This window comes from Kryptolebias marmoratus, linkage group LG5 (genome assembly GCF_001649575.2).
Source record: "Kryptolebias marmoratus isolate JLee-2015 linkage group LG5, ASM164957v2, whole genome shotgun sequence".
Lineage (NCBI taxonomy): Eukaryota > Metazoa > Chordata > Actinopteri > Cyprinodontiformes > Rivulidae > Kryptolebias > Kryptolebias marmoratus.
This window is the reverse complement of record NC_051434.1, coordinates 8744758-8769267: the sequence shown is the minus strand read 5'-3', so window position 1 is coordinate 8769267 and position 24510 is coordinate 8744758. Positions and strand designations below refer to the sequence as shown.

The following is a 24510-nucleotide window of genomic DNA, read 5'->3' as shown; positions in this document are numbered from 1 at the left end:
TTACTTGAAATCTGTTTATGAGATAGTTTGCTAACAGAGAAACAGAGTTGACTTCAGCAGTTCACTGACTGAGTTATATTGTAGTGTTTGCTAAGATTGCTTTGCTGTGGCGACCATCTTGATTCACATTGATTCCAGAAGTAATCAGCTGTAGATGTCAACCCAGTGAGTGCTTTCTCCAAGTTTAATTAAAATCTGTTTAGTGATTCATGAGATATTTTGCTAATGGTACAGACAAACAAAGTCACGTACACAATAATGGGCAAGAGTGATATAAAACTACAAAGCAAACAGGTTGTGTGTTTTACTGGGGCAGCACTGTGTTGTTTTAAGTCATTTATTAATCAGTAGCAGCACTGACTGCAACAAGCCAGCTTCAATTTGATCTTTTTCTTGTTTCCTGTAAAATAAAGCATTTTTGCTGTAAGCAAACATAGTCTCCTTTCATAAAGAAGATTAGTTAAATTTTAAAAAACCTAGCTGATTAAAAAAAAATCCAATTTCTTTTTCTGTTTTTAAGGATAAATGAACATGTGGTTCTCAAAACATTTGCAAGATTACTTTCTAACATCATTTTGGCATTGCTTTGACAATCAGATCATTTAAAGAAAATAAAAAAAAGATAACCCACAAGCTGTCACCTGATGACTTTACTCCTGATAAGCAAAAGTCAGAATTTCCTGGCTTCCTCTGTTGAAGTGTAATGGATAGCCACATAAATACATAAAAGGCAAATAAACATAAGAGTCCTAATTCATAATTAGCTGTTAGTGGTTCATTGTGGTTGATTTTATCTGTGCACCACAACACTAATTTCTTCTAGGCAAAGCAGGGCTGCTTGGGGATTGGTCAATCATTTGCCTACTTTTCAGGGTTGGCCAGAAAAGTATTGAATTTTCCAATTATGTGCTTAAATGATTTGCAGTTATACATAACAGTGAAGAAAAAAAAAATCAAAATTTGAGAACATCCAGCTGCTTCTCTGCAGTGATGTTTTACAGGCCTACAACTGTCAGCTATGAGTGACTGAAAGAATTATGTGTAAAAATGGCCTGAAATTTCCTTGGGAGACATTTTAATTAGTTTGTTGCATCTCTGTGTGTAGATGACTGAGGAGTTGGAAATGCTGCATTAAGAAGTGAGTATCCACACCAAATCTTTGTTCTCTTCTGGCAATCAGTACTGCACTGAAAGCTGATGTGTCTGCACACATCAGATCAGAACATTCTGACAGTGATCAGAATATTAATCTCAGCAAATTCATAACGCAAACGTTTCTCAGAAGTGTGCCAGTTTGTTAATTTCCTGTCAACAAAGTGAACACAGTAGATAGTTTAAGCTTACAGCTTTCTCTACTTTGATGTGTCCCTCGGTGGCTGATGAAATCGGAGGAGGTTTACAGCATTGTGTCCGAGTCATAACACTCCAGATTTTACAAGATTTTTCTCCCCCTTAAAGTATCTTTGCAAATTCTCACCAAGTTTGACATTTTACTCATGGTTAACATTTTGGAAACTATGAATGGTTACAAATGCTAAGCAATTTAAAGGCACTTCTGCAAAAAAAAAAAAAAAAAAAAAAAATGGAAGTACAATTACAGCAATGAGCTATTACAGAAGCAAACTACTTTCAGTGGAGAACAAGGTCAGCTCTGCTAGAACTACAAAAGGGAAAATCTGCCAAATCTCCACCCACGTCAACAGATTCAGCATCTTCGTATCTGTTCACTAAAAAAGTACATGTCAAAAAGTGAAATCGCTTTTCCTACCTGGTCCTGAAGTTAGCAGGGTGTGGGTGTCCATCATACAAGGACAGAAAGTCATATTCTTCTTCTATGGCAAATGACAAGAAGGTGAGCTGGATTCTACTTCCTTCTTCTCCAACAATCACCCAGGTGCAGTTTGCTCCGTTGGGGTAGCCATAGGGAAAGCCAGGTGATTCTATACTACCATTACGGCCTTTTAGTGTACCCCCGCAAGTGTAGATGAAACCTGTAAAGGAAAAAAAAACAACACATAAACTTCATTTTTAGACAAATAAGAAGCATTTTAGCGTAAAGGCTGAGCTGTGTATAAAGTGACACAGTTATATTTAATGGTGTATCAGTTCTAATAGAACAAGAGTGGATATTTCTGAATAAAAATAGAGGCATGACAGTCACATAAAAACATCCACAGGAAAAAAAAAACATCTCTGCATTTGTTATATAAATGACATAATTATTGATGAAAAATTCTACAAGTCGGCCAAGACAAGGATTTATCAGAACTTCTTGCAGTGCAGCTCCAGAGGCTCCAGATATCTGAAGCTTGAGGTCCTGCCAGCTCCATAATCTTTTCACACCGCACTCCCTCACAGCAAGGGCAAAGGCCAGGATCGGTTTTTAGAGCAACACCAACAGGCGCTGGCGCTCTCATTCAGCATGGATTGTTTGAACCCAGGTCCCCTGACTGACTGGGAAACTCTGTTGCCACTGAGCAAGTCTTCCAGCTGACTTTAGAGGTGAAATCGATACGCGAACAGAGCATTCCCTTGGACTCACCCCGAGTGCCTCCACGAGATCAAAAGCTGGCTATGCCTTTGTTTTTGCTAATCAATTAGCCTCCTGACATGTCAGAATCGACAAGTCAGCGTTAGCCTTTGAACATGACTCAGCAATATATAAGTGAACAGCATTTACTTAATGTTTTAGGAGATATACATCTACGTTCACTGTGGAAAATCATCAGAAAAATGACACAAGTGGAAGCTCTCTGAACACAGACACTTAGAAGGAAGAGGACAAATACTTTTACATCTTAATGAGCTGCAGGCTCTTCATTACTCTTGGTATGAGGTGGTAGGCAAGGGAGAAGGCAAAAGCATCCACGGAAACCCAGAAAAGTGTTGAATGGGTAGGCAATTAAAAAAGATATACATTATTTCGCTTTATTGGTACACTTCAGTGTTTTAAATATGTGAATTAAATGCCTATTAAAACTGAGTGTTGTTGCTAAGGGAGAACTGAGTGCTTTAAAAAAAAGGCTCATAAAGGGGTGTTTTCTGTAGTCAGATTATTATAATTTTACAATATTTAAAGAATTTATAATATAGCCATTGTGCACAATTTTCCTGTTCCTTTGCACTTATATTTAGAAGGTGCTTGTTATCATAAATTTAAAGTAAAGCTAATTTTTTCTGCTGTGCTCATTCTAAATCTCTTTGGGCCACAGGCGCCTGCTAAATGCCGAAATAGTGAAATGTGAATGTAATTGATCTTCCAGGACTTTACATTTTCACATTAGAATGATTATCTTCTCCCTTCAATCCTAATGATCCTTTCTTTTTTTTTATAATATCAAACACACCACAGGTGTTAGATGAAAACCACGCTGTGACCAGAAGGAAAGGTTTTCCTGAGTGCAAGACTATCAATTTGTGATAAAGAAACTTCATTTTTTTGAACTGCACAGGGGAGTCAGACTGCAGGGGAGAAACCATTGGACCTCATAGAGATTTAGCAATATTTTACCAAAAAATGCTACACGTTTAACAACCATGATACAACAAACATTGAAATATTCTGTAAACCAAGATTTTTTTGCATTCTTTTTTAAATAGTGAAGACATTTCTTGTTTCTGGATTTTTTTTTACATGACTTACAATTATGAAAACTTAATTAATGAAGAAAAAAATTACAAAATACCATGTGAGACTGTGGCACCATGCCATCAAGTCATATTTTAACTTAAAATTCAATCTGATTAATTGAAAATTGCTCTTAGTGTATGTTTTTAATGTCCTTGAACTTCTCAGCCTTAATTGATCTCCTCTGAGTGCAAAGCTCAAATCAGGATGATGATCCCCCTGTGTTTCATGTTTATGAGGCTCATTATTTACCACAGCAGCCAGGGCCATGGGGACAGCGGGGCAATCGCACTGGATGCTTTTCAAACCAATTATCCCCGACAGAACCTCAACTAAAGAAAACTGTGTGTGTGTTCATATAGATATGTGTGTTTGTTTTTTGCGAGTGTGTTTCTCTACAGCCCCCGTTTACCCTGACAATTCCAACACAATCACAGTAACAGATATAATGACCAATGGCAGTCTGAGCCGCAATTAAGGGCTAATATCTCTATCCCTTCACAACCAATCAAAGACAAGATGTTAGGAAACTGGGAGAGACAGGCAGAGCTATTTTAGAGGATACCACGGTGCAAATACTGTATGTGCATTCCTGCAGTACTGTTTTGCCAGTGGCTCTCCTGCCAGCCTATTCTTATAAACACTGTTAAGACCAAGCACAGCATAAAAAAAGGAAAGAAAAAAAGTTGAACTGTCATGTTTGGCCAATCAGGAAAAAGAGGGTCTGTTTGGTTCCAAGCAAGAGTGGAATTTTATGTCTGAAGAAGTTTTCATGCTTCCATAAGCACTGGTACTACCGGAGGACAACAACTGCTCACACAAAGTGGAAGAGAGAGTTAAATTTTTTCGAAATAGGGTTTTGTAGAAACGTCAAAAACTTATATCTTAACTGTTGTAAATAGCTCTTTGGACATCATCAGTTTGGAGAAACAGAGTTTAGTTTCTAACAAATTGACAAGCCTAATATTAGCCCAAAGAGGGCCAAAATCAAAGGGAATTGCTGCCACCTTAACCTTCCTGAAGCCCTCAAAAGAGATAGAGATGAAGAGAAGTAGAGAAGCCCTTGTAACTTTGGGTCAATTTGACCCAAAGGGCATGGAAGGGTTAAAATAACTACAGTTTCAAAAATTTCATGTAAGTTTCTTTGAATGCTAAATTATTAACCTTTACATTGCCATCAGTTTTGCATTATATGGTTATTTACATACAATTATGTGGCTACTTCAAAGCTCAAGTTGCGGCAGCAGCTAGCTGGGGCACTTACAGCAGGAATATCCTTATTTTTGCCAAAATAAACCATGTAATGCAAAATTAACACAGGTGTAAAGGATTATAAAATAGCGTTAGCAGGGACCACTATGACATTTTTGGATTTAGGAAGTTTTAAGGCAGAAACCGTCTACTTAGGTTTTTGGCTACATTCAGACTAGCTGTTGGCTCATCAGTCCAGTCAGAATCAAAATTTATTATGACTACAAATTTATAACAACTAAGATATTAGCTGTTAATAAACTTTTCACATGTGTGTGTGTCTGTATGTCTGTATATATAATGGTTTCATCTGTCTCTTTATATGTTTGTTAAGTTTGGAGACATAAAAGCATAAAATTTAAAGTTCAGAATTTGACCCAATTCATAGATCCACACAGAAGAATAATGTGAAATTCATTACAGCTCTAAAGTTACTTAGCTATTAAAGAGTTTCTTTATCTAAATAGAGTAACTTCATTAAATCGAAAAGCCAGGATACAGGGCAGAGTGAATAAAGAGAGCCAAGTGGAGACGAAAGGACAGAGATTGAAAGCAGAATAAACATTGAGAAAAGGACAGATTTCCCCTCTCGTTCATCATTGTGCAGGAATGAAAGGATGATTCAGGACTCCTCACTTGGAGGGACAGGAGTGAGAGCGTAGAAGGGGATGAGCTGGAAAAGGAGAGAAAAGGAAGAGAGGAGGAAGGAAAGAAGGAGAAGAGAGACTTCTAATTATGCCAACTACCAGACCGAAACTGACAGCCTCGCTACACACACACACCCACACACCCACACACACATAAGCACATGGTCAAATAAGGCACATGGGGTTCACATAGTTTCACAGACACACAAACAGACCAACATTCACACACAAGCAGATTCAGTGAATTAATCACACAGTTTATTAAATACACTGTCCAGTTAAACCTTCTACTTATTCTGCTATTTGCTGGATCCTCAAGTCCTTCACTCCTCTTCCTCTTTCACTCAAACTCTGTATAAGCTTTTCCTTAAACCCAAGCAGATCCAAACTAACTGAGACTAACTGAGAACAAACCTGTTAACCTTACATTCTTTGTTAGGACAAAACAGTTCTGATAAAAAAAGAAGTTAAGAAGTTTTTTTTTGACAAAAGAAAAAAAAAATCTGAGAAGTTGTGTGTTCAGATTTTTTGTGTCATCACTGGAATACATATTTTGGGGACCGTTGCCACCTCACTCCACAAGCAAGCTAAATATAATCTTTTTATAGACATTTACAAGATGCTCAGCTCTAAACGGATTATGGGTGGGAATTCATTTAAAGCAAGACACCCCCCCGAAGAGAAGACCTAAACTGAGATGCTAATTTGCAAACAGTAAAAGATTTGTAGTTGGACTGGGTAGCTCCCAGGTGTGAATACATGCACTGGTGCTAATGAGGAACAGGGTTTAACTGGAAAAGAGCATGCGTGCTCAGCAAAAACCTCCCTGGATAAAAGAAGCTTAAAGACAAAGAAGAAAATCTGCTTCGTGAATTGAGTGGATTTAATGAGCCCTCGTCTGCAATATATAAGCTTGATCTTGTTCCTCAAAGTAATGGCTCATATTGAATTACTGAGTGGCTTACACTGGCACTTTTTATGCCACTTTGAAGACAGCCTGTGTTTTATTTTTGTACATCTTAGACACAGGTTGGTTACATTGTCTTGTGTGACTTCCTTTAACCAGCCCACCGAAAGCTCAGACAAAACAAGTCCTTTCTTTCTAAATGTAAGGACTTCTTTAGTCCCAAAACTGAACCAAAGGTGGATTGAGAGCTCTGAATTGTCAATGAGCATGACAGTCAGACACATGAAGAGACATCTTTCTTAAGTGGTCATATACACAGTGAAACCATAGTGTAAGTGAGAGTTGGACTTCTTCCACAGCTGATACTGAGGTATCGTTTCTTCTGTGTGTGCATTTGATTGACACCCTTGTAAAAATACTGATGTAATTTCATGTTTAATTTCTACAAATGTTTTCATTTGCCCCCAAACCAACTTAATCTCTTCAGTTCACTTTTGTTCTTCTGTTCTACGTTTCATCTATCAATCCATCTGTTTTCTTGACCCACTTTTTCTTTTTTGCAGGTCATGAGAAGCTGGTACCCATCTCCAGCACTAACCGTGCAAGTGCCGGGGTATACCCTGCGCAGGTCGCAAGTCCATCACAGAGACACGCTGACACAAATGAGACAAATTATTCATGCTCTCACTCACACCAAGGGGCAATTTAGAGTTACCAATGAATCTAACATGGATGGTTTTGGTCTGTAGGAGAAAACCGGAGTACACAGAGGAAGCCCACGCATTCATGGGGACAACATGTAAACTCCACACAAAAAGGCCTCAGGCCAGGAAGTGATCCTGCAACCTTCTTGCTGTGAAGCCACAGCTCTAACCACTGCCCCACCATGCCACCTGCTGTTCAAGTTTAGTTTATTTAAACAGGGACAATGCACAGAAACATTAACTTCACAAAAGAATATCACTATGCAAGTTTTTACTACTGGGTCATTTTCAACCAAAAATAAATGCTGAACGTCATGTCCCAACAATAGTTGCAACAATTTCATTTTGAATTAAACAAAGTTTATAAGTTAGAACAGTGATTCATGATGAGCCATGTTTTACATGATGGGGTATGAATTGTTTTACAAAATGCTAATAATACAATTTGAATGAAAATAGTTCTAAAACTATGTACTGAAGCAATAAACCAAGTAAAAAGTGAAGAACCTATTTAACGTAAACATTTGTACAAATAAAATTTTTTAACAAGCAGAATGCCCCCCTGATTGTCATTAAAAAGAATGCATTTTTAAGGTGCTTCCTTGTTGGCTTCACTTTTCAAACCCAAAGGCTACAATGATGGTTTGTGGTAACATATTGATTTATCCTCCAACAGAAAGCTGGCACAAGGTAGCCGATGCTTTAAATCTAAACAAAAATCTTTACCAATTATAAATTATCAGAAAATGAGAGGTCACAGTAATCAAAATAATGCCTTTAAAGGTCAGCTATAATTATACAACAAGGATTCCTAAAATAAGACCATCAATTCTGACAGAAAGAAAGCTCAAAAATACTAAAGATGACTGATAAGTGAATGAACACTTAAATCTGTTTCCCTCAATGGAACAAGACCTGTGGCACACTCAAGCATACTGGGGATCTCCTTTTGCTCCTTGTCTCCACAAGAGATATGTGTTAATAGGTGTGAACATGTGCTGAAAATATTAAGAATAATGCTTTATACTAATCACTAAGCTTCTGTCTCTGATAAAAATACATAGTTTCTTTCTATCCATGTGCCTTCCTTTGTCTTTATCTTGAGTCATCTCTTTTTCTGTTTCCATTTCAGCATTAGCAGATTTGCTTAAAAGGATACTTTGTCTCTGTGGCTCTTACTTATGAATAACAGTCCCTACGGAACAAATTGACCAATTAAATAACTGCAGATGGACAAATAATTAAGTGAGTATTCTGATCCAAACGGCATTAAGGCTTTATTGCGTGTACAGATTATATAGTCAAAGGTATTTTCAGTTGTATATGTCTTTGTGAATTGTGTCCCTGTCCAGTTTAACATAATTTACAAACCAAACTTTTTCTGCTGTGTTTGTCCATGTTGTCCACGAGCAAACAGTGTTTTTTGCTGAAAACAGAGAGTTTTATAAACGCTTTCCAAAGTGAAGATTAAAAACAAACACAATTTTTGTTTTTATCCATTTGCACTGGGCAAACTGAAATTTGAAAAAAAAAAAAGAAAGATGCAGCTTTTTTCCTTTTCCTGTTGCTTTTGAAAACCAAACAAATTAGAAACAACAAGCATTTTAAACATTTTTCTACATTTGCCAAGATTTGTTTTGACCCTGTTGTGATGAAAATTTAGTCATGTGCTGTAAAGGTTGAAATTGCAAGCAGATGGAGCAGGTTCCCTAGTATACTGACAATTCAACGCTGTTGCTATCTACTGATCTAGCATCAGTATTTCAATTTTTTATTTATTATTTTTTTTTAAATCTTGTCTGGATGGAGATACTTTTTCCCAACCAGTTGCTTTGAGTTAGATGTAAAGACAATGGAAATACAGTAAAAACAGGGACTGGAATAACAGAGAGATAGATAATCCAGAAGTTAAAAGGGATGGCTGAATGAATGGTGGAGTGGCAGGGGCAGACAGGGAGAGAATGTGTAAAGAAACAGAGATAGCAAAGGCAAAAAATGCAATAGAGAAAGACAGCAAGAGAGAGTAAGCATGTTTGAAACGTCCCATTGGTTCCTGCTGTCAGGAGCACTTGTCAGCCAAGAATTAGACTGCTCCACGCTGCCAGTGACTGACAGTTGGCCCGCGGTCTAGACTATACCCTGGAGTGGTTGAGGCTAAATAAGGGAAATGCCTAGAGAGAAACAGAGAGAACACACCGGGCTGAAAATCAATTTATAACACTGTCAGTCAGAGGCAGGAGGGGACGATGGGATAGAGATAAGCAGCGAGAGAAGGAGAACAAAGAGTGAGACAGGGGGACACAGATAAAAAGAAAAGACAAGGACAAATTTTTTTTTGAAAACAGTAAACAAATGGGACTGATTGAGAAGGAAAGAACAGAGGGAAGTCTTGTTGTGAGGGAGTCAGAGAGGAAGAGGTGTACAGGGAGAACCAAGCAGACCGACTCTGACTCTGCTGCAAACGTTCAGTGAAGCTACAGCACATGACTTCTTAATTATTAAACAAACCTATGCTAAAATTCACAAAAATATGTCTCATATGAAAATGCCAGTGCTCTAAATACATAGGACCTAGAGTAATAGCTCAGATCTTGTAGTCTAACTGCTGAACAACCTCAATTTGGTGAAACAGACTTTAAACAGAGTTTAGACGCAGACTGACGAGCTAATGGCTAGTCTGAGTTTAGTTAGGACCAAAGTGGACTAATGCTGTCTTCAGACTCAAAACTACTCTTGTGAACACTGTTTTATAAACATTTACTCTGACAGCCATAGAACAAGTTATTTGTAATATTATGACATTGCTTCTGAAGGCGCTCCACACTTCACAACAGATCGCTGCTGTTGTAGCTATTTGTGAATCCAATAAGCTTAAACATCTTGGTAAATAACTAAGTAATGCAAAACAGAGAATAGCAGTCACATGAAACGCTATGACAGTTTTTGAGATTTGAGCAGTTTTAAAAAGCAGCAATCCACTTTGGATTTGGCCCTAGTTCCATCTTGGCTTGTTAGTTTTATAAGAATTACACCCCGTTTCTCCAATCTGATGTAAGGCCTTTTCTATACATTCCAGCTTTCTAAAGCCTCCCATAATAAGTGCTACAAAAGTGAGCATGATAATAACAAATGCTTTCTACAGATTCTTTAAAACTGCACACCCAAATGCGTGTAGTATCAATTTCAACCCGAAACGCATTCAACCATTGCACCCTTGACATGCTGTCAACAAATGATTGCAACTTTCAAAATGGGCTCTCAGCCTCGCGTTCTGCCTCCAGTGAGTTCCACCCAGGCGTCCCTCCAAGAGTTTTCCCAGACGTGAGAGCACCTCTTGCATAAAATCTCCAGGGTGTTCTCGAATCTTCCAGCGTGAACTGTTGTTTAAATACCAGCTATTCATTATGATGGAAATGAATGAGGTGGTTGGAACGATCTGATGCTGTCATTTCAATCACATTATTTAAAAAAAAGATATTTATGAGATTTGATGCTCACGGCACTGTGTAATCTTCAACTGCTAAACATTCACTGACTCTAAATGGGAGTTATTAAAGAAGACACTTTAATTATCCTAACTTGTCTCTAAGCAAAAACAGAGATGCTAGAATTAAATAAAAGGATCTTAAGAAGAGCAGTTTAGTGCCCCCCTGCTCGAGCATCAACATAAACCAAAACAGATATGAACATTAGATTAAAACATGGATTACGGTCAGACTCCACTGATGGAAGACATTAAAAATTTACAAGGAAATCTAACACTAAGTAAGGAATAATAGGCATGTGCCTCTGTGATTAGTCTGAGCCTTGCACAATATTTAATTCTTGAACAAAATAAATGTGACGTACCTTTTTGACCCACTGTTATTTGCTCCTTGCAGTCTATAGTTATACATTGTACTTTAAAAGCAAAAACAAAATGGCTGCATCACATGGTTTTCAAGTTGTAAAGTAATAGTGCAACATATTGGAACAGCTATGGCAGGAAAGCTAAAAATGAAGTAAGATTCTTGTTTGTATATAATGTCATTCCTCATATTGAACATTTTTAAAAAGCATTTACAGGCCATGAAGACTCCTGTGGCAAACGCACAGCCATCTTCACATCGAGAAAACCAATTTTACTATGCAGGCTCTCTGCAGAGTGCAAATGAATTTAAATTAAATGGAATGCATCAGGATTTCATACTCTTGGTGACGTGTAGAAACATAGATTTACTAAGGCCATTTAAAATTCTGAAGGGCTTTTATACCCTCCTGGAAAACTATTGGTAAGTGCTATAAATAACCATACACTTCATTGTTACTTTCTGCTTAATGCTGTTTCACCTTAATGCATTTTCATTTTAAATGTGATTACCCTTTCAAATACAAAACACAGCTCCTCGGCTGTTCCTTTAGCATTCTTTGCAGCCATTCAGTAATAGTTGTGGATGGTTTATTCCTCATGGAAAACCAATCAAAGCTCCTTGACTTGACCTCATGGTATTTGTTCTTTTTATCGCTTGAAATGTTTTAGGGAAGCAGGGTTGTACACCAATTGCTGGTTTCACTTTTTATTTTTCTTAAATCATTACATCTTAACATCGGTAAAATGAGAAGAGCTACCGTGTGCCTGCATGTAAACACGGAAGCCCAACACAGAGAAAAACTAAAATGTTTCAAAAGCTGTAGAAATATTATCTCTGCTGCTTTTTCCATATCAGAACTCTGCAGCACTTTGTATCTCTTCAAATCAGTGTAGAGAAGTTTTAGAGACATTTTGAATTTACAGAATTGCAATAGTCTTTTCTTGAAGTGTCAGGATCTCTTTTAGTTAGCGTTGATTTAGCTAATCATCAGATTTTTATTACATTTTGGTATTTGAGTTGAAGAAACTGTTCTGAAGGACTTCCACTTGAAAAAATGTTGTTTTTCTTCAGACCAGACTGATGGTAATCTGAGCAGGGCCAAGACCAAAGTGGATTGCTGTTGTCTTAAAGCATCGCCAATCTCAAAACTTTCATAGCAGTTCTTGGAAACACGTTTTTATAAAACTTTCCATCATCATCAGTTTCACATAATACAGTTATTCCAGCAGAATTGTTGTATTATAACTGCAGGGAGTGCAAAGAAGAAAATTCTTTACAGATAATCATAGAATTTTATTTATTTATAAATTTATTTTATCCTTAACAATTCTTTTTTTTCTTTGTATTTCTCTTGGTAGCGATACATAATATGTCCTGGTATTTCCTGGGCTGTATTATGTATTCCTACCATTTGTATTTATTTTAATTGATTGTTTTATTTTTCTAAAGGCTCTGAGGGCCACAAGTGTTAAAAATTAGCTTTTTTTTTTTTTTTTGCTAAAAACACCATAATGCATTAGACATCTCCTTTGTCCTCTTGTTTATGTGTTCATCCCTGCTAAATAAATGAACTTGAAGGGATCGTTTCATCTTTTGGTGTTTGTGCTCAGATGCTGTACCGCTCTCCATCAAGATTCCGCACACTAACTCAAAAAGTTCCCTCTTGTCTTGCAGTTGTGATGTGCCTCTGCTCAGAACTGTTTCAACCCTCGGATTGACTGTTGCTTTTCCAGACATCCTGTGTTTCAGTTTAAGCCGTTTTCCTTCCTATCTGCTTTGTAAAGCTTTTGCTCTTCCATTTTTGCTCCTGGATTGCCGTGAAGCAACCCTGCTAGAAATCAGAAGGCAGTCAGAAACGACTGTGCTGTTCTGTCACACAGATGGTGCATTTGTTTTACATAGTTTACTTTAAAAAAAAAAAAAAAGTAATAACTGCAACACCCAGGCCATAATATGGAATGACATTGTGTTGAGGTTCAACACAGCAAGATTTTAGATACAGCAAAGCAGAAGTTGCTCCAGTTGAGCCGTACATGTAACTTTTTGGCCTGTAGGGATTATAACTTGTTAAACTAATGGATCTGAAAGAGCATTTGGGAGTGTTATTTTCTTTTTTTCTACTCCTAAGCAGTGTGCATAGTTTGGAGGTTTTAAAAAAAAAGTTAAAAGAATTCATTGGAGGATGAAACACCAGGACTACTATTGCAGAGCCTGTGTGGAGGGAGACGGGAGGGTAAGAAGCGAGAACATAAGACGACTGGAATTAGCAAACTCTCACTTTCACTAATAAATAAAAACTCTGCTTTCTAAGAAAGTGGGTCACTGAACGTAGGGAAAGAATGCTAAGTGGGGAACTTCTTTTGGAAAATGTGATCTCGTTTGAGTGTTTCTAAGACATGAGGGAGTGAGGAGGTAAAAATCTCCTGTATTTAAATTTGGCAAATTAACTGTTGTACCTATACAACAGGATAACGTGTGAAATGAGCAATAAAGTGTATTTTCTGTATTTAGAGAGTGTAGTATTGATTATACCATGCTCATTGCATCTACTGTGTCCTCCTCCATGACTTTATTGATACACAAAAAAGAAAATGAAGCACCTATGTGAAACCATCCCTGATTGGCAGTCACCAAAGAGCATAAAGAATTAATTAGACCAGGAGAAATGGGGAGACAGCTGCTGTCTTAGGGAGTTACTATTGATTTGTTTCTGCTGAGTGTCATCATCTCCAATCTGACTAATGAGGTCTGACACACACAAACACACATTAAGAGTATGTGAAGCCATCTCTCTCTACTCTTTCCTCCTCACAGGTAAGTCACCATAAATCTGTTGCCATGGGAACGTGGACTTTAATCCACCAAAATGCTTTACCCGACACTAATCTGGTCCACATTTACTCCACCTTTCTTGTTTTTTTTTTTGTCTCTCTCTTGTCACTTTTGTTTCCCCCAGATATCCTCCTCCTGATCTTTTTTTGTGCTTCTCCCCCTCTTTATCATTTAATCTTTTCCTTCTTCTCTATCTGCTCCATCTCTTGAAAGATCTCAATGGATTTTTTTTAGGTATATGTAATTATGTAGTCCTTCCCCAACTTTGATCCATGAATAAATTGTAGACACAATCATTACCACTTTTTTCTTTTTTTTTTATCCACCCATCATCTCCTATAGTTTAATACCTATGGTTTCCATGAAACAGGCTCACTGAAACTGAAAGGTGTGAAGGTTTAAGTTTTTTAACTTTACACTTTTCTGTTTTGAATTAGGAAAGCTCCTTGGATGAGAAGTGAAAAGCCTTCCAGAGTCAGAAAAGTCAGGTTGCCTTTAATTAAACTCGCTGTTTAATTAAATGCAATAAAAAAAGTAAATAAAAAAAACAATATTTGTTTTTTTTCATGCATATAACTCAAAGATTCTGGGATATCTTAGTCTTAAAACACCATGTTAGTGCTCTTAGGTAGTTACCAGACATTAATTTATATTTAAAAAATGATTTCTTATTGCATTTTCTCGCAATGTTTTTTTCCAAAAAATGACTGTAATCATGCAGTCTTGATACATCTTGTTTGTGTTGTCAATATTCCCTTGTTTAAGAAGGTTTTTAGGCATTTTTCTTTATTTAAACTGGCAGTTGAATAGGCCATAAGCCTTCGTGGCTACATTCTGTGAGTCAGAAACTGAAAAGTTTGGGAACCACAGGTTCAGAGGTACATAATTGGTCAGGTATTGTTACATATATGGGTTGAGGACAAATAAGTTCTTCAGAAATCCAAACAAGTGAGGAAAATGAGAGCGCAATGGGGGTTTTATATAATCTGCAGTGGCGTTGGGTTGTTTGCTCTGAAAAAAAAAATCCTATTACGATTTTCTGGATTCGCATCAAAAGTAGGCGCTACTTCCATCAGTGATTCTAGGTGGCATTCTTAATTATTTCTGACACTTTTGTGTGTTTGAACAAACAATGCTGTTTTTGTTTTGGTTTGTTTTTCATGGTGTCTCATATCATTTGCAAATGTAGCATATCAGATTATGAATTTATGATACAGGTTCCTACAGCGCTTGCAGCTTTTTAAAATTCACAGAAAAGTGGGCCAGCTGTGAAAATGGGTTTCATGGTAGAACTAAATATAAAGCACTGAAAGCACCAAGTTTTCCGTCCTTTTTCTTAACACTGTAGATTTATTTTTCTTTTTTGTAGTTTTGGCTCTTCGTAACCCATATTCTGTATACGCTGTAAAACAAGTAGTAAAAGGGAATCCCCTTGTTGGCTGACATTTCACTTTTATTCCACTGTAGCTGTTAACCTACTAAATGATTGATAACACATCCTTACTCAGGCATTTAGACAATTGCTTAAGTTAAAAAGTTAGGATCAGCAGAGTGACTCTCTAACTAATTTAAAGTGAGTTTGTGATCATTGTGGCCACACCAAAGTGACTTACATATTATTAATTAAAGTCCTAAAGAACATTTTGGCTGCTGCCTTTCATGCCAGAGATTTAAACTGAAATCATTTTATTCTGAAAAGGAGGTGATGATTTGTACAATTTCATGCAATGTTGTGAGAACTTGCCAACAATGTTAGCAGTGAAGAATTAGTGCTAAGTTCCTCTCAGCTACAATAACACAACTGTTTAGCTCAGTATCAATAAAAAATGACTGAGTTCTAGTCATTTTTGTATTGGCTAAAATCCATTAGCTGTAGTGACCATCTCCAAGTGAGATAACTCCAAACAATAATGCAGCAGGCAAAAATCAAGTTGTTCAAATGTAGTGACTGGCTGTTGTATCATTACATATTCAGAAACAGACTGTTTCTCACCAAAGAATGATATCTGCTGCTTCCTGTTCTCGTATGACTTCCTCTATTTTGGTTGTGTTGTGATAAAGCTTTAAAGCTATGAAACACATTTTTACTTTAAACTTCAAACTCAACGTTTCCTCAAACAGCACTTTCAGTCAGGAAACCACAGACAGAGACACAACAATATTCACCATCTGAGATACTGAGTCCAAAGAAAAGAAATACATAATCAGAAAGACGAGACGCTAAACAAGGTGCATACGATTTGTGCTCAAAGGTAGGTTTCTGCAGCTAAACATGAAACAAAAATGAGGATTAGAAGACTTGATGAGCAGCGTGGTTTAAAAAAGAAGGAAGGTATTTGATGATGACTGAAATTAGGAAATTATGCATCGTGGTTTTTGTGTTGCTGAAACAGTATTTCTTTAAGCAAAACTGTAAAACAAAATGTAGTGTGTGGACTATTATTAAAAGATTCATTTAGAGAAGCTAGAAAATGAACATCTCTTTGAAATAAAAAGTAATACTAAACAAAATGTAAGTCACCCCACTGCCTGTAAACACATTAAATGTGAGTCAAAATACACCTTATTTAAACTCAATCAAGACACCAAAGCTTTCCGTGAGCCTGAGGTCATTTTCGATAAATTTTAGGTGAGAGAAAATTGGTGTTATGATTAGTTAAAATGATTCCTATTTCAGTATTTTAGTACTACATACACCATGTATATTGGAACAAAATATAAAAGAGAAAATTAGAATACAAAAGGGAAGACTTCTAATCTAGCACACAATTTTACAACAGTAAGCTGTGACCTTTTAAAGCTGTTAAAAGAAAAAAAAATATCTAAGTAAAACAAGAAGTCAAACGCAAGACACAAAACATTTCATTTCAATAAAGAAGAATTAGAATACATGATATATTTGGCTTAGCATTCTTTAACAGGTTTGTATGCCAAAGTTTCAGACTAAAATCATCTTATTTAGATAAATGGAGCTGTTGTTGTTTTGATCAAACATTGAAAATAAGATTATACGACATTACAAGATGCCAAGCTCAAGAGTATGGGTTGGGGATGATGCTTAGCTACTACCACGCCAGATTTTAGCTCAATGTCTGCAAAACTTACTGAATTAGTTATTTTTTGTGTTTGGCCATCTTGAATTGAGGTGACTCCAAACGTTATTAATTGTAGATGTATATCCGATGTTTACTTCCTAAAAACCTTCATTGAAATCAATTTAGTGAATTATGAGATATTTTGCAAAAATCTTAAAAAAAAAGTGTAAATGTAGCTTTAGATACATTTCCAAATCTTGCCCTTTTATTCACTAAAGTCAAAATTGTTTGGAGCTTGAACACAAAGTCAAAGCCCTTGACTGATCAAGCAGAACTCAGCTATTCTTTGCATGCACACAGATTCTCCAGTTGACATTTCCATGGTACCAAGATTAATAGCAATGAAGCTCCCTCTTTTTCTGCCAGGATGGATCAATGAAACGCTTCAGAAACAAACTTGGCAATTCTGACACAAAGACCCATTTGCATGCAGCAATCAGAGTATTGCAATTATTGTGGGAACAGCAGCAACCTAATTAAAGTAATAATGCTCTGCCAGTATTAATGTGTTTTATGAGACATTTCTGTCTGATGATAAGTGACATAAAGGGCAAGTGTAAGCAAAAATTCCAAACTCCAGGCAAGATAAACAGCCCTAAAGCCAGTGTTGTGTTTATTGTGTCCCAGCACACGGTGATTAATGGTGGGGCGGGAGAAAACGTAGGAATGCTTGCCCTACTTTTGCAAATTCTGTGCTTTTTTTCCTGTTCCTGGCAGAACCCTATAAAATCCAATAGTAGGGGACATTTATTTCTTTATTTTTTTTAAGGAGCACTTTCTCATGTGATGCTGGCACATGTTTTACACACTAAGATGTTTATTTTTCTATTGTGGGTAAATCAGGGAAATCCAATGAAATAAATGATCAGCAATGGATTTTTAGTGGTAGAGGATGACCCTCATATTACCAATTGGATTCTAAATTAATGACAGCTTTTAAAAACAAATAGTCTATGGTATGCATTTAAAGGGATAGCTGAAGTTGAAGTGGGTTTTTGTGAAAAGTTTCTGAGCAATCAATGCCTTACCTGTTGCAAACAGCTCTTTGAATGTTCTTAGTTTGAATGAATAGTTTAATTCTGTCCACACAGATGAGCTAACGGTTAATTTGAATGGAGTCAAGACCTAAGTGGATTGCTGCCATCGCATAACATTATCTTAGTTATAATGGGGGAGATATGCATTCCTTCAAAGAATGCTAGGCCTTAAATTTGTCAAGGATTTTCTTTATGTAAATATTAAAACATTGCATCACATTCCACATCCACGATTTACACAAGAAAATTGTGAACACACTGTATTCACATTGATGTGCTATTTCCAAGGACACATTAGATCCTCTCAAGTAGTATTTATGCCCCAGTTGCCATTAAGAGCTACCTCTGTAACGTTTAGCAACATATTAAAGTCTAATGCAGGCTTGGCAAGACAAAGTCTCTCTTTCAACCATTCTAAAACCTTTTAGCCAAGATGAGAGGGGAACATTTTGCCCCTCTTCAAAGTCTGTTAGGAATACAGAGGCATCCTTCAACTGCCTGTGATAAAATGATCCAACTGCATTTTAGAACCACATACATCCTGTGGAACAATATAAATCTTGTGAAATAACCCATTTGAAGATTAGACAGTGATCAAATCCAATCTTCAATGCATAGGTAGAAGAGCTGAAAAAGTATTAGAAGAACATGTATGAAAATGCATCACTGAACAAAATCATGGCACCCACAGGACTGTGCTGCCATCCCATACTTGCTGAGCCCACATACTTCTTACAGCAACACAGTCTGTCAAATCCACAGGGCTTCACACAATCTCACCTAGCAGGTGCCATTAAACACATCTGTAGGGGCACTAAGATGCTTTCTATTGGGACTAACCGTAGAAGCTGAGCAATTCCTCTCTTTAGGGTTTTCAGCTGTGACTTCTTCCTATATGGCAATAAAATCACTACTGGCTCTGTCACACAACTCACAGAAAAAAACTTACAAAATAAACTTTAACTGTGCAGGTGTGTGACGCAGAAATGCATCATGTAAATAAATATGTTTTTCCATTTAAATAAATGTTCTTGCACCATTAAACACTTTCAGGTGTTTCTGTTGGCTTTTTGTTAGTAAAATTCTAATTCTAATCCACACACAAGCTTGCAATTAGTCCACTAAAATAAAAATATATGAAAACCCCTTAATATCCCTTCACATGGCTGTATGTGATAAAAAATGTCTTTTTACTACCCACATATATGACAAGACATGAAGAGTGAAAGGATTGGGCAACAGCAGAACTGTGATCAAAGGAAAATCTCACACCTCCACTATAATCCATCAGCCAAGGTGCACATAGACAGGAGTCAGGTATGTAAAGGGAAAATGCTCAAAAATATAGAAAATTAGGATAAAAATTATTCTTATGACTGCTGTCATAGTGTGCGTATATGTGTGTGTGTGAATCTAATGTGTGTCAATTACTATTCATGTAATCAAGGTGCAATTGGTGGACCAAAACCAAAAAGCTGGACACAGATTGGCCGCCTGATGAGATCCCATGGCATAAAGATGAGCTGGAACAGTGACGACTTCATCCAGCCTCTTGAATCCCAACCAGCCACATCTGACCTGCTGTGCCACATCAGTTATCTAGTTACTTTGTAAATATTGCGATAGGAGTTTGTAGAGGTGGACTGCCATTTATTTTTAAATCCTTTTATCCTGCTTTGTTAGATTAGGAAGGTAAAATATTCTTTTTTTGTTGTTTGTTTCTTTCTATCTTTCTAATTTCGTATATAGAGAAGTGATTTAATAATAAAACACTTTGGGTTTTGTTCATTACTTCGGCCACCCTGATGTTGGTAAAACTCCATCCTGTAAGTTAAAAAGCACCTGTATAATAAATCTCTGTTTTTTTTTATGATAAATCATCAGCTTGTCTCCATGGCTGCTTGAGTTGTGCAGGAGATGGGTCACCTTCATTTATGTCCTTGTCACCCCTACACAGAAGGCAACATGACTTGGGGGCTTGACCCGGATATAACCGCCATTGAAGTGGCCGGCTGCTTTGTTTTCCAGAGCGGACTACACAAGCGACTCCAGTAAACACTGTGGGGGGTGGCTGATGTGTGTACATGAACAACAGCTGGTACACAGCTGCAGACTGTGGACATTCACTGAGCTCTGACTTGGAGCTCATCATGCTAAGGTGCAGACTCTTTTTTTCTCAACTATCTTGGACCTTCAACACATCCAGCCTTGTTAAGAATGCCCAGCAGAGACTCTTCTTCCTGCGGAAACCAAAACAGGCGCAGCTCCCCATAACGTCCATGCTTCACTTCTACAAGTACAACTGAGAGCATCATCACAAACTGTTTCACAAGATGGTATCCCATGTGCACGGCTGCTGAGCGGAAGAAATTGACCAGAGTGAAAGCAGCCCAACACATCATCGGTCTGGAGCATTCCTGGACAGTCTGTAAACACCAGAATAAGGTAGAAAGCATCCAATATCTACAATGACCACACATCCCGGCAACCCATTTTTCAAACTGCTACCATCTGGAGAGCAGTTTAGGACAATAAGCAGACTCAGACTTTTTCCCCAGAGCCGTGGCCCTCTCCACCCCAACACCAGCTAATTTATAAACTTTCAGATTACACATCAGTTCTGACAGACATATTGTGATACTCCTACCAGAAGTGCCCTAGGCTGCATCAAATCAGAAGTGCTACAGGTAGCTACCGCCGCTATTTGCACTTGAAAATAATCTCAAAAATCTTTGTAAATAACTGTGTAACACAAAATTGAAAAGGGTTTAGAAAAGAAAAACACAAAAAACTGCTATGAACTGCTACGAAATCTGAAATCTTAAATTGCTTTCAGAGAGCAGCAATCCACTTTGATTTTGGCCCCACTTAGACGAGCTATTTTCTTGTCAGTTTGTGTCTTCAAGCTAAGGTAATTTAAAGAGCTATCTACAACAGGTAAGATATGAATTCTTCATAATGATTCCACAGAACCCCACTACAATAGACCTAAACTATTGTTTAAGAAAAAAAAAACACACAATTTATGCCTAACACTGACAGCTGTTCAGTTGATAAAGCAATGTTTCCTCACATGAAAGCTGACAATCTAATAGTGATTTTGTTTTTTATTTTACTCTTTAGGGTGTAAAAAACAGATACATTGATAACCATGAAGATGAAGATGAATAGATCAACTCCACCAACAGTGCTTTTTCCTATCTGTATTTATACAGAAATAAAAAGTTATTTGTAATCTCCAGCTCCTTTCAAGCTACACCACTTGAGACCAAGACTTCCAATATCCTTTGATATTGGGCTCTTCTGAAACATCTTTCTTGGCAAACCAAAAAGTGTAATTAAGACGCACAGAGGCTTCACATAATCAGTTTCCTTTTGTCTCAGATTTCAGATTTGGTGCATTTTGCTCAAACCTGGCAATCATCTGAAAGCCTGGAAAAAAGAAAGTTCCCAAATTTGTCAGCAGCCTCTCTGGCAAGACAGTAATCATGCACACACACGTGGCATTTTAATACTTTTTATAAAGCTTAAGAACAATAAAAATAACCATTTCTAGTGAAAGTTTGTTGACAGCTTTTTACTTCTTTGTTTGACTATTGCCAACTAATACAATTGATTATTTATTTGTCTTTTTTAAATCTAGCAAATTTAACTCGTACCAAACATTTGGTAATAAACTTCAAATCGAAACCAAAATTAACCACACTGACCCTAAATTAAATACCTTGTTTTCTGTAAGTCACTATCTTGAAAATGCAGACACTGTAACTAAATTCAGGTTTCAGCCGGCGCAACTAGATTATTTGGAGAGCCTAATGTTTAATTTGCTTACATACATGGGAAATGTAACTCACTCAAATTGCAATTAATCAGACGCAGTCTAGACTGAGAATTGATTGTTTCCAGGGAATGATTAATTCACAAAAATGATTCCTGTCAACAGCTGGGCTGAAAATATGATCGTGATGTGGCTAATGAGTAGAGTGTAGTGACAAAACATGAACAGTTTGCAGGCCTGGATCAAATTTAGTTACCTCGGGAGCCTCTGCCTTGGGAAGCTCATTACAACCTCAGAGAAATCTTTGGCATTATTGATCTCTGTAGGGAAATTATGTTTTACCTCAGACCCTCCAGTGTGAATACAGATGCAATAGAGAAAGCAACAGCAGCTATATGTCAAAGTTGAACTCAGATTAGGTGTCAGTAGGGGCTGCAGAGAGCTGAGGAACCAAACAAGTGGTGATACTGCTGCTTTGATTTGAAAAACTGTTTTAAGAATTCAGTGAAAAACTTTCAGATGCTCGCAGAAGATTAAACAAGAAAAGTTTGGTCTATCTGTGCTGAAGTTCACCTTTAATTTCCTGAAATTCAGCATTTACTCAACATTTACATGCACAAGTGTCCATCCCGTCCTCTGAACCCAATTAGCTAATGAGCAGGATATATATATGAGGCACAGAAATGTTATATGTTAGAAAAGCAAGCAGCTTTTGCTTCCTTATCAAGTTTTTGTAAGCTAGAGCAGATGACCCAAAAAAAAAAATTGAAGAAAAAAAATCCTAAAACTAGAAATCCAACAAAAAAGGGGAAAACCTGCAAATCCATCCACAAGACCAATCAACTCATTGCACATAAATAGGATATCTGGCACTGAGCAACAAAACAAGTAGTCTATTTAATGTGAAGAGGCTAGGGTACACAGGTTATTGATGGTATCAGGCGTTAAGGTTAACCAGTGACAGTACAGGTAACTGAGGACATCCAGGGGCAGAAAAAAACAAAACAGAAAAAGATAAACCAGATCATAAAAATAAGACAACAAACAAACTTCTATGAATGACAATGATCAGGAAATAAATAAACACTAATTAAGATTTGAGTAATGCTGCAATCATAAGTAAACCTGGAATGAACCCGATAAAGCTAAAAAACCTACAAGACTACAACATCAGGTTTAAAAGCCACAAAAACTTTTAAATACGAAATGAGGCTCTTTTAAGGATAAACTGCCCAGTTATTTTCTCTCAGCTGATAAATACAGACAGAAATGTGCTCAAAAACAGAGAAAATTAAACATGTCTTCAGTGTAAAAATTGTTTTGAACAAATATTTATTTATTTTTTCTTTATAACTGTTTCACATTTGTTTTCATCTTGGTTCAAATAATTAGTTTTATGCTTTGACATATATATAATGATTTCCAATATTTGTTTATGTAGTTTTACAAATTCACAAAATCTCTCTCAGTACTCTTTTAGAGATTTTTTATTTTTAATGGTTTTATTTAAAATTGTTCTGCTTTCTTCTGAGTACCATTTAGTTTAATTGCTCCACAAGAGCTTCTCACTGTTTCTACAAATTGAAATCGCTCTGATGGTTGTCTACTGCAGGTACTGCCGACAACCCAGCTTTGAAAAAAAAAAAAAAAAAGTGTCCCTCATCCTCTCTTTTTCCTAGTTTCCTTGCCCATTTTCCTTCCTACCTCCCACCTGGTCTTGTAACCATAGCAACAGGTTAGGCTGGTAAAGTGAAAATAAAAGCAAATCTAGGGAATATAAAAACTAAGAAAACAAATAGTAGAAAACATGAGGGAAGGTAAGAAGTGGGATAATTAGGAAAGAGGAAAGACAGGAATGTAGGGAAGGAAAATGATCATCTTCAGCTAAAAGTAGAAAAGTTTAGGCAAAGAAGATGAAAGTGGAAGACAGAAAGTGATGCTTCTTTTTTTTTAAATTCAAGTCAGTGAGAAAAAGCAGATCTGTGATGCACCAAAGATTCTTCAACAGTTCTGTATTTTTACGGTGTCAACATTTGAATTCACTAGATTACCCCTCCTCACATCAGAACAGTCTGTGGTTTGTCTCAGTCCAGTTAGCAACATGTCCAGAGCGAGATGAAAACCGACGTAAGAACACAGTTTAGGGCTTGATGAAGTGTGCTTTGAAAGGTCACGGACTATTACATGGTAATGCCACGTAATTAAACAGTAACTCAAAATCAGTAATCAATTCTGATTACAGGAGGAATTAAACAGAACTCTTTCAGGTTTGTAATCTCAAACACGCATTCATATGTGACATGTGTTACTATACTCTGTGCTGTAACATATTGACAGACGCAAAAACAATGATGTCCTCGAAGATGCGGTTCAAATGTCTAAGGTTAGGACATTCCCATACAGCTCTAGAGACAGATATATTTAAAAAAATCTATTTTGTTTAAATCCATTTAATTTGGCAAATAATAACATAAAACAATAACCTCCCTGGATGTATTGTTGGGCTGGCTGAAGACAAGCAGGTTTGACAAAATCTGGCAAAAACAACGCAAACATTTGTTCAATTATTTTGACCCTTAAACACATGAAGGCAACAACAAAAGAGCTTCCGTTCTCAGAACAAAAGATCTGTTTGTTCACAAATCACATGGCACTCTGACAGAAATATAATTAGACTTTCACTGTGATTTGTCATCTCTTATAGTTTCCTGTTTAATGTTAAAAATACTATTTGTGACTCAAACCTCTTCAGTTGTTGAATTGCAAAGTAATGATAATTT

General features: G+C 36.8%; 1 protein-coding gene and 1 long non-coding RNA gene across 2 annotated transcripts in view; one reads left to right on the top strand and one right to left on the bottom strand.

Moving 5' to 3' along the window:
- csmd3b (CUB and Sushi multiple domains 3b) overlaps positions 1-24510 on the bottom strand; it is a 355638-nt gene that overhangs the window by 268263 nt on the left and 62865 nt on the right. Inside the window, exon 2 of the mRNA XM_017423975.2 lies at positions 1769-1991. Coding sequence (XP_017279464.1) covers positions 1769-1991 — 223 coding nt within the window. The remainder of the gene's footprint in view (positions 1-1768; positions 1992-24510) is intronic.
- Positions 15951-21434, top strand: LOC119617034. The gene is made up of 3 exons (XR_005233187.1): positions 15951-16072; positions 19166-19269; positions 19400-21434. It is a non-coding gene; the product is annotated as an uncharacterized LOC119617034 (long non-coding RNA).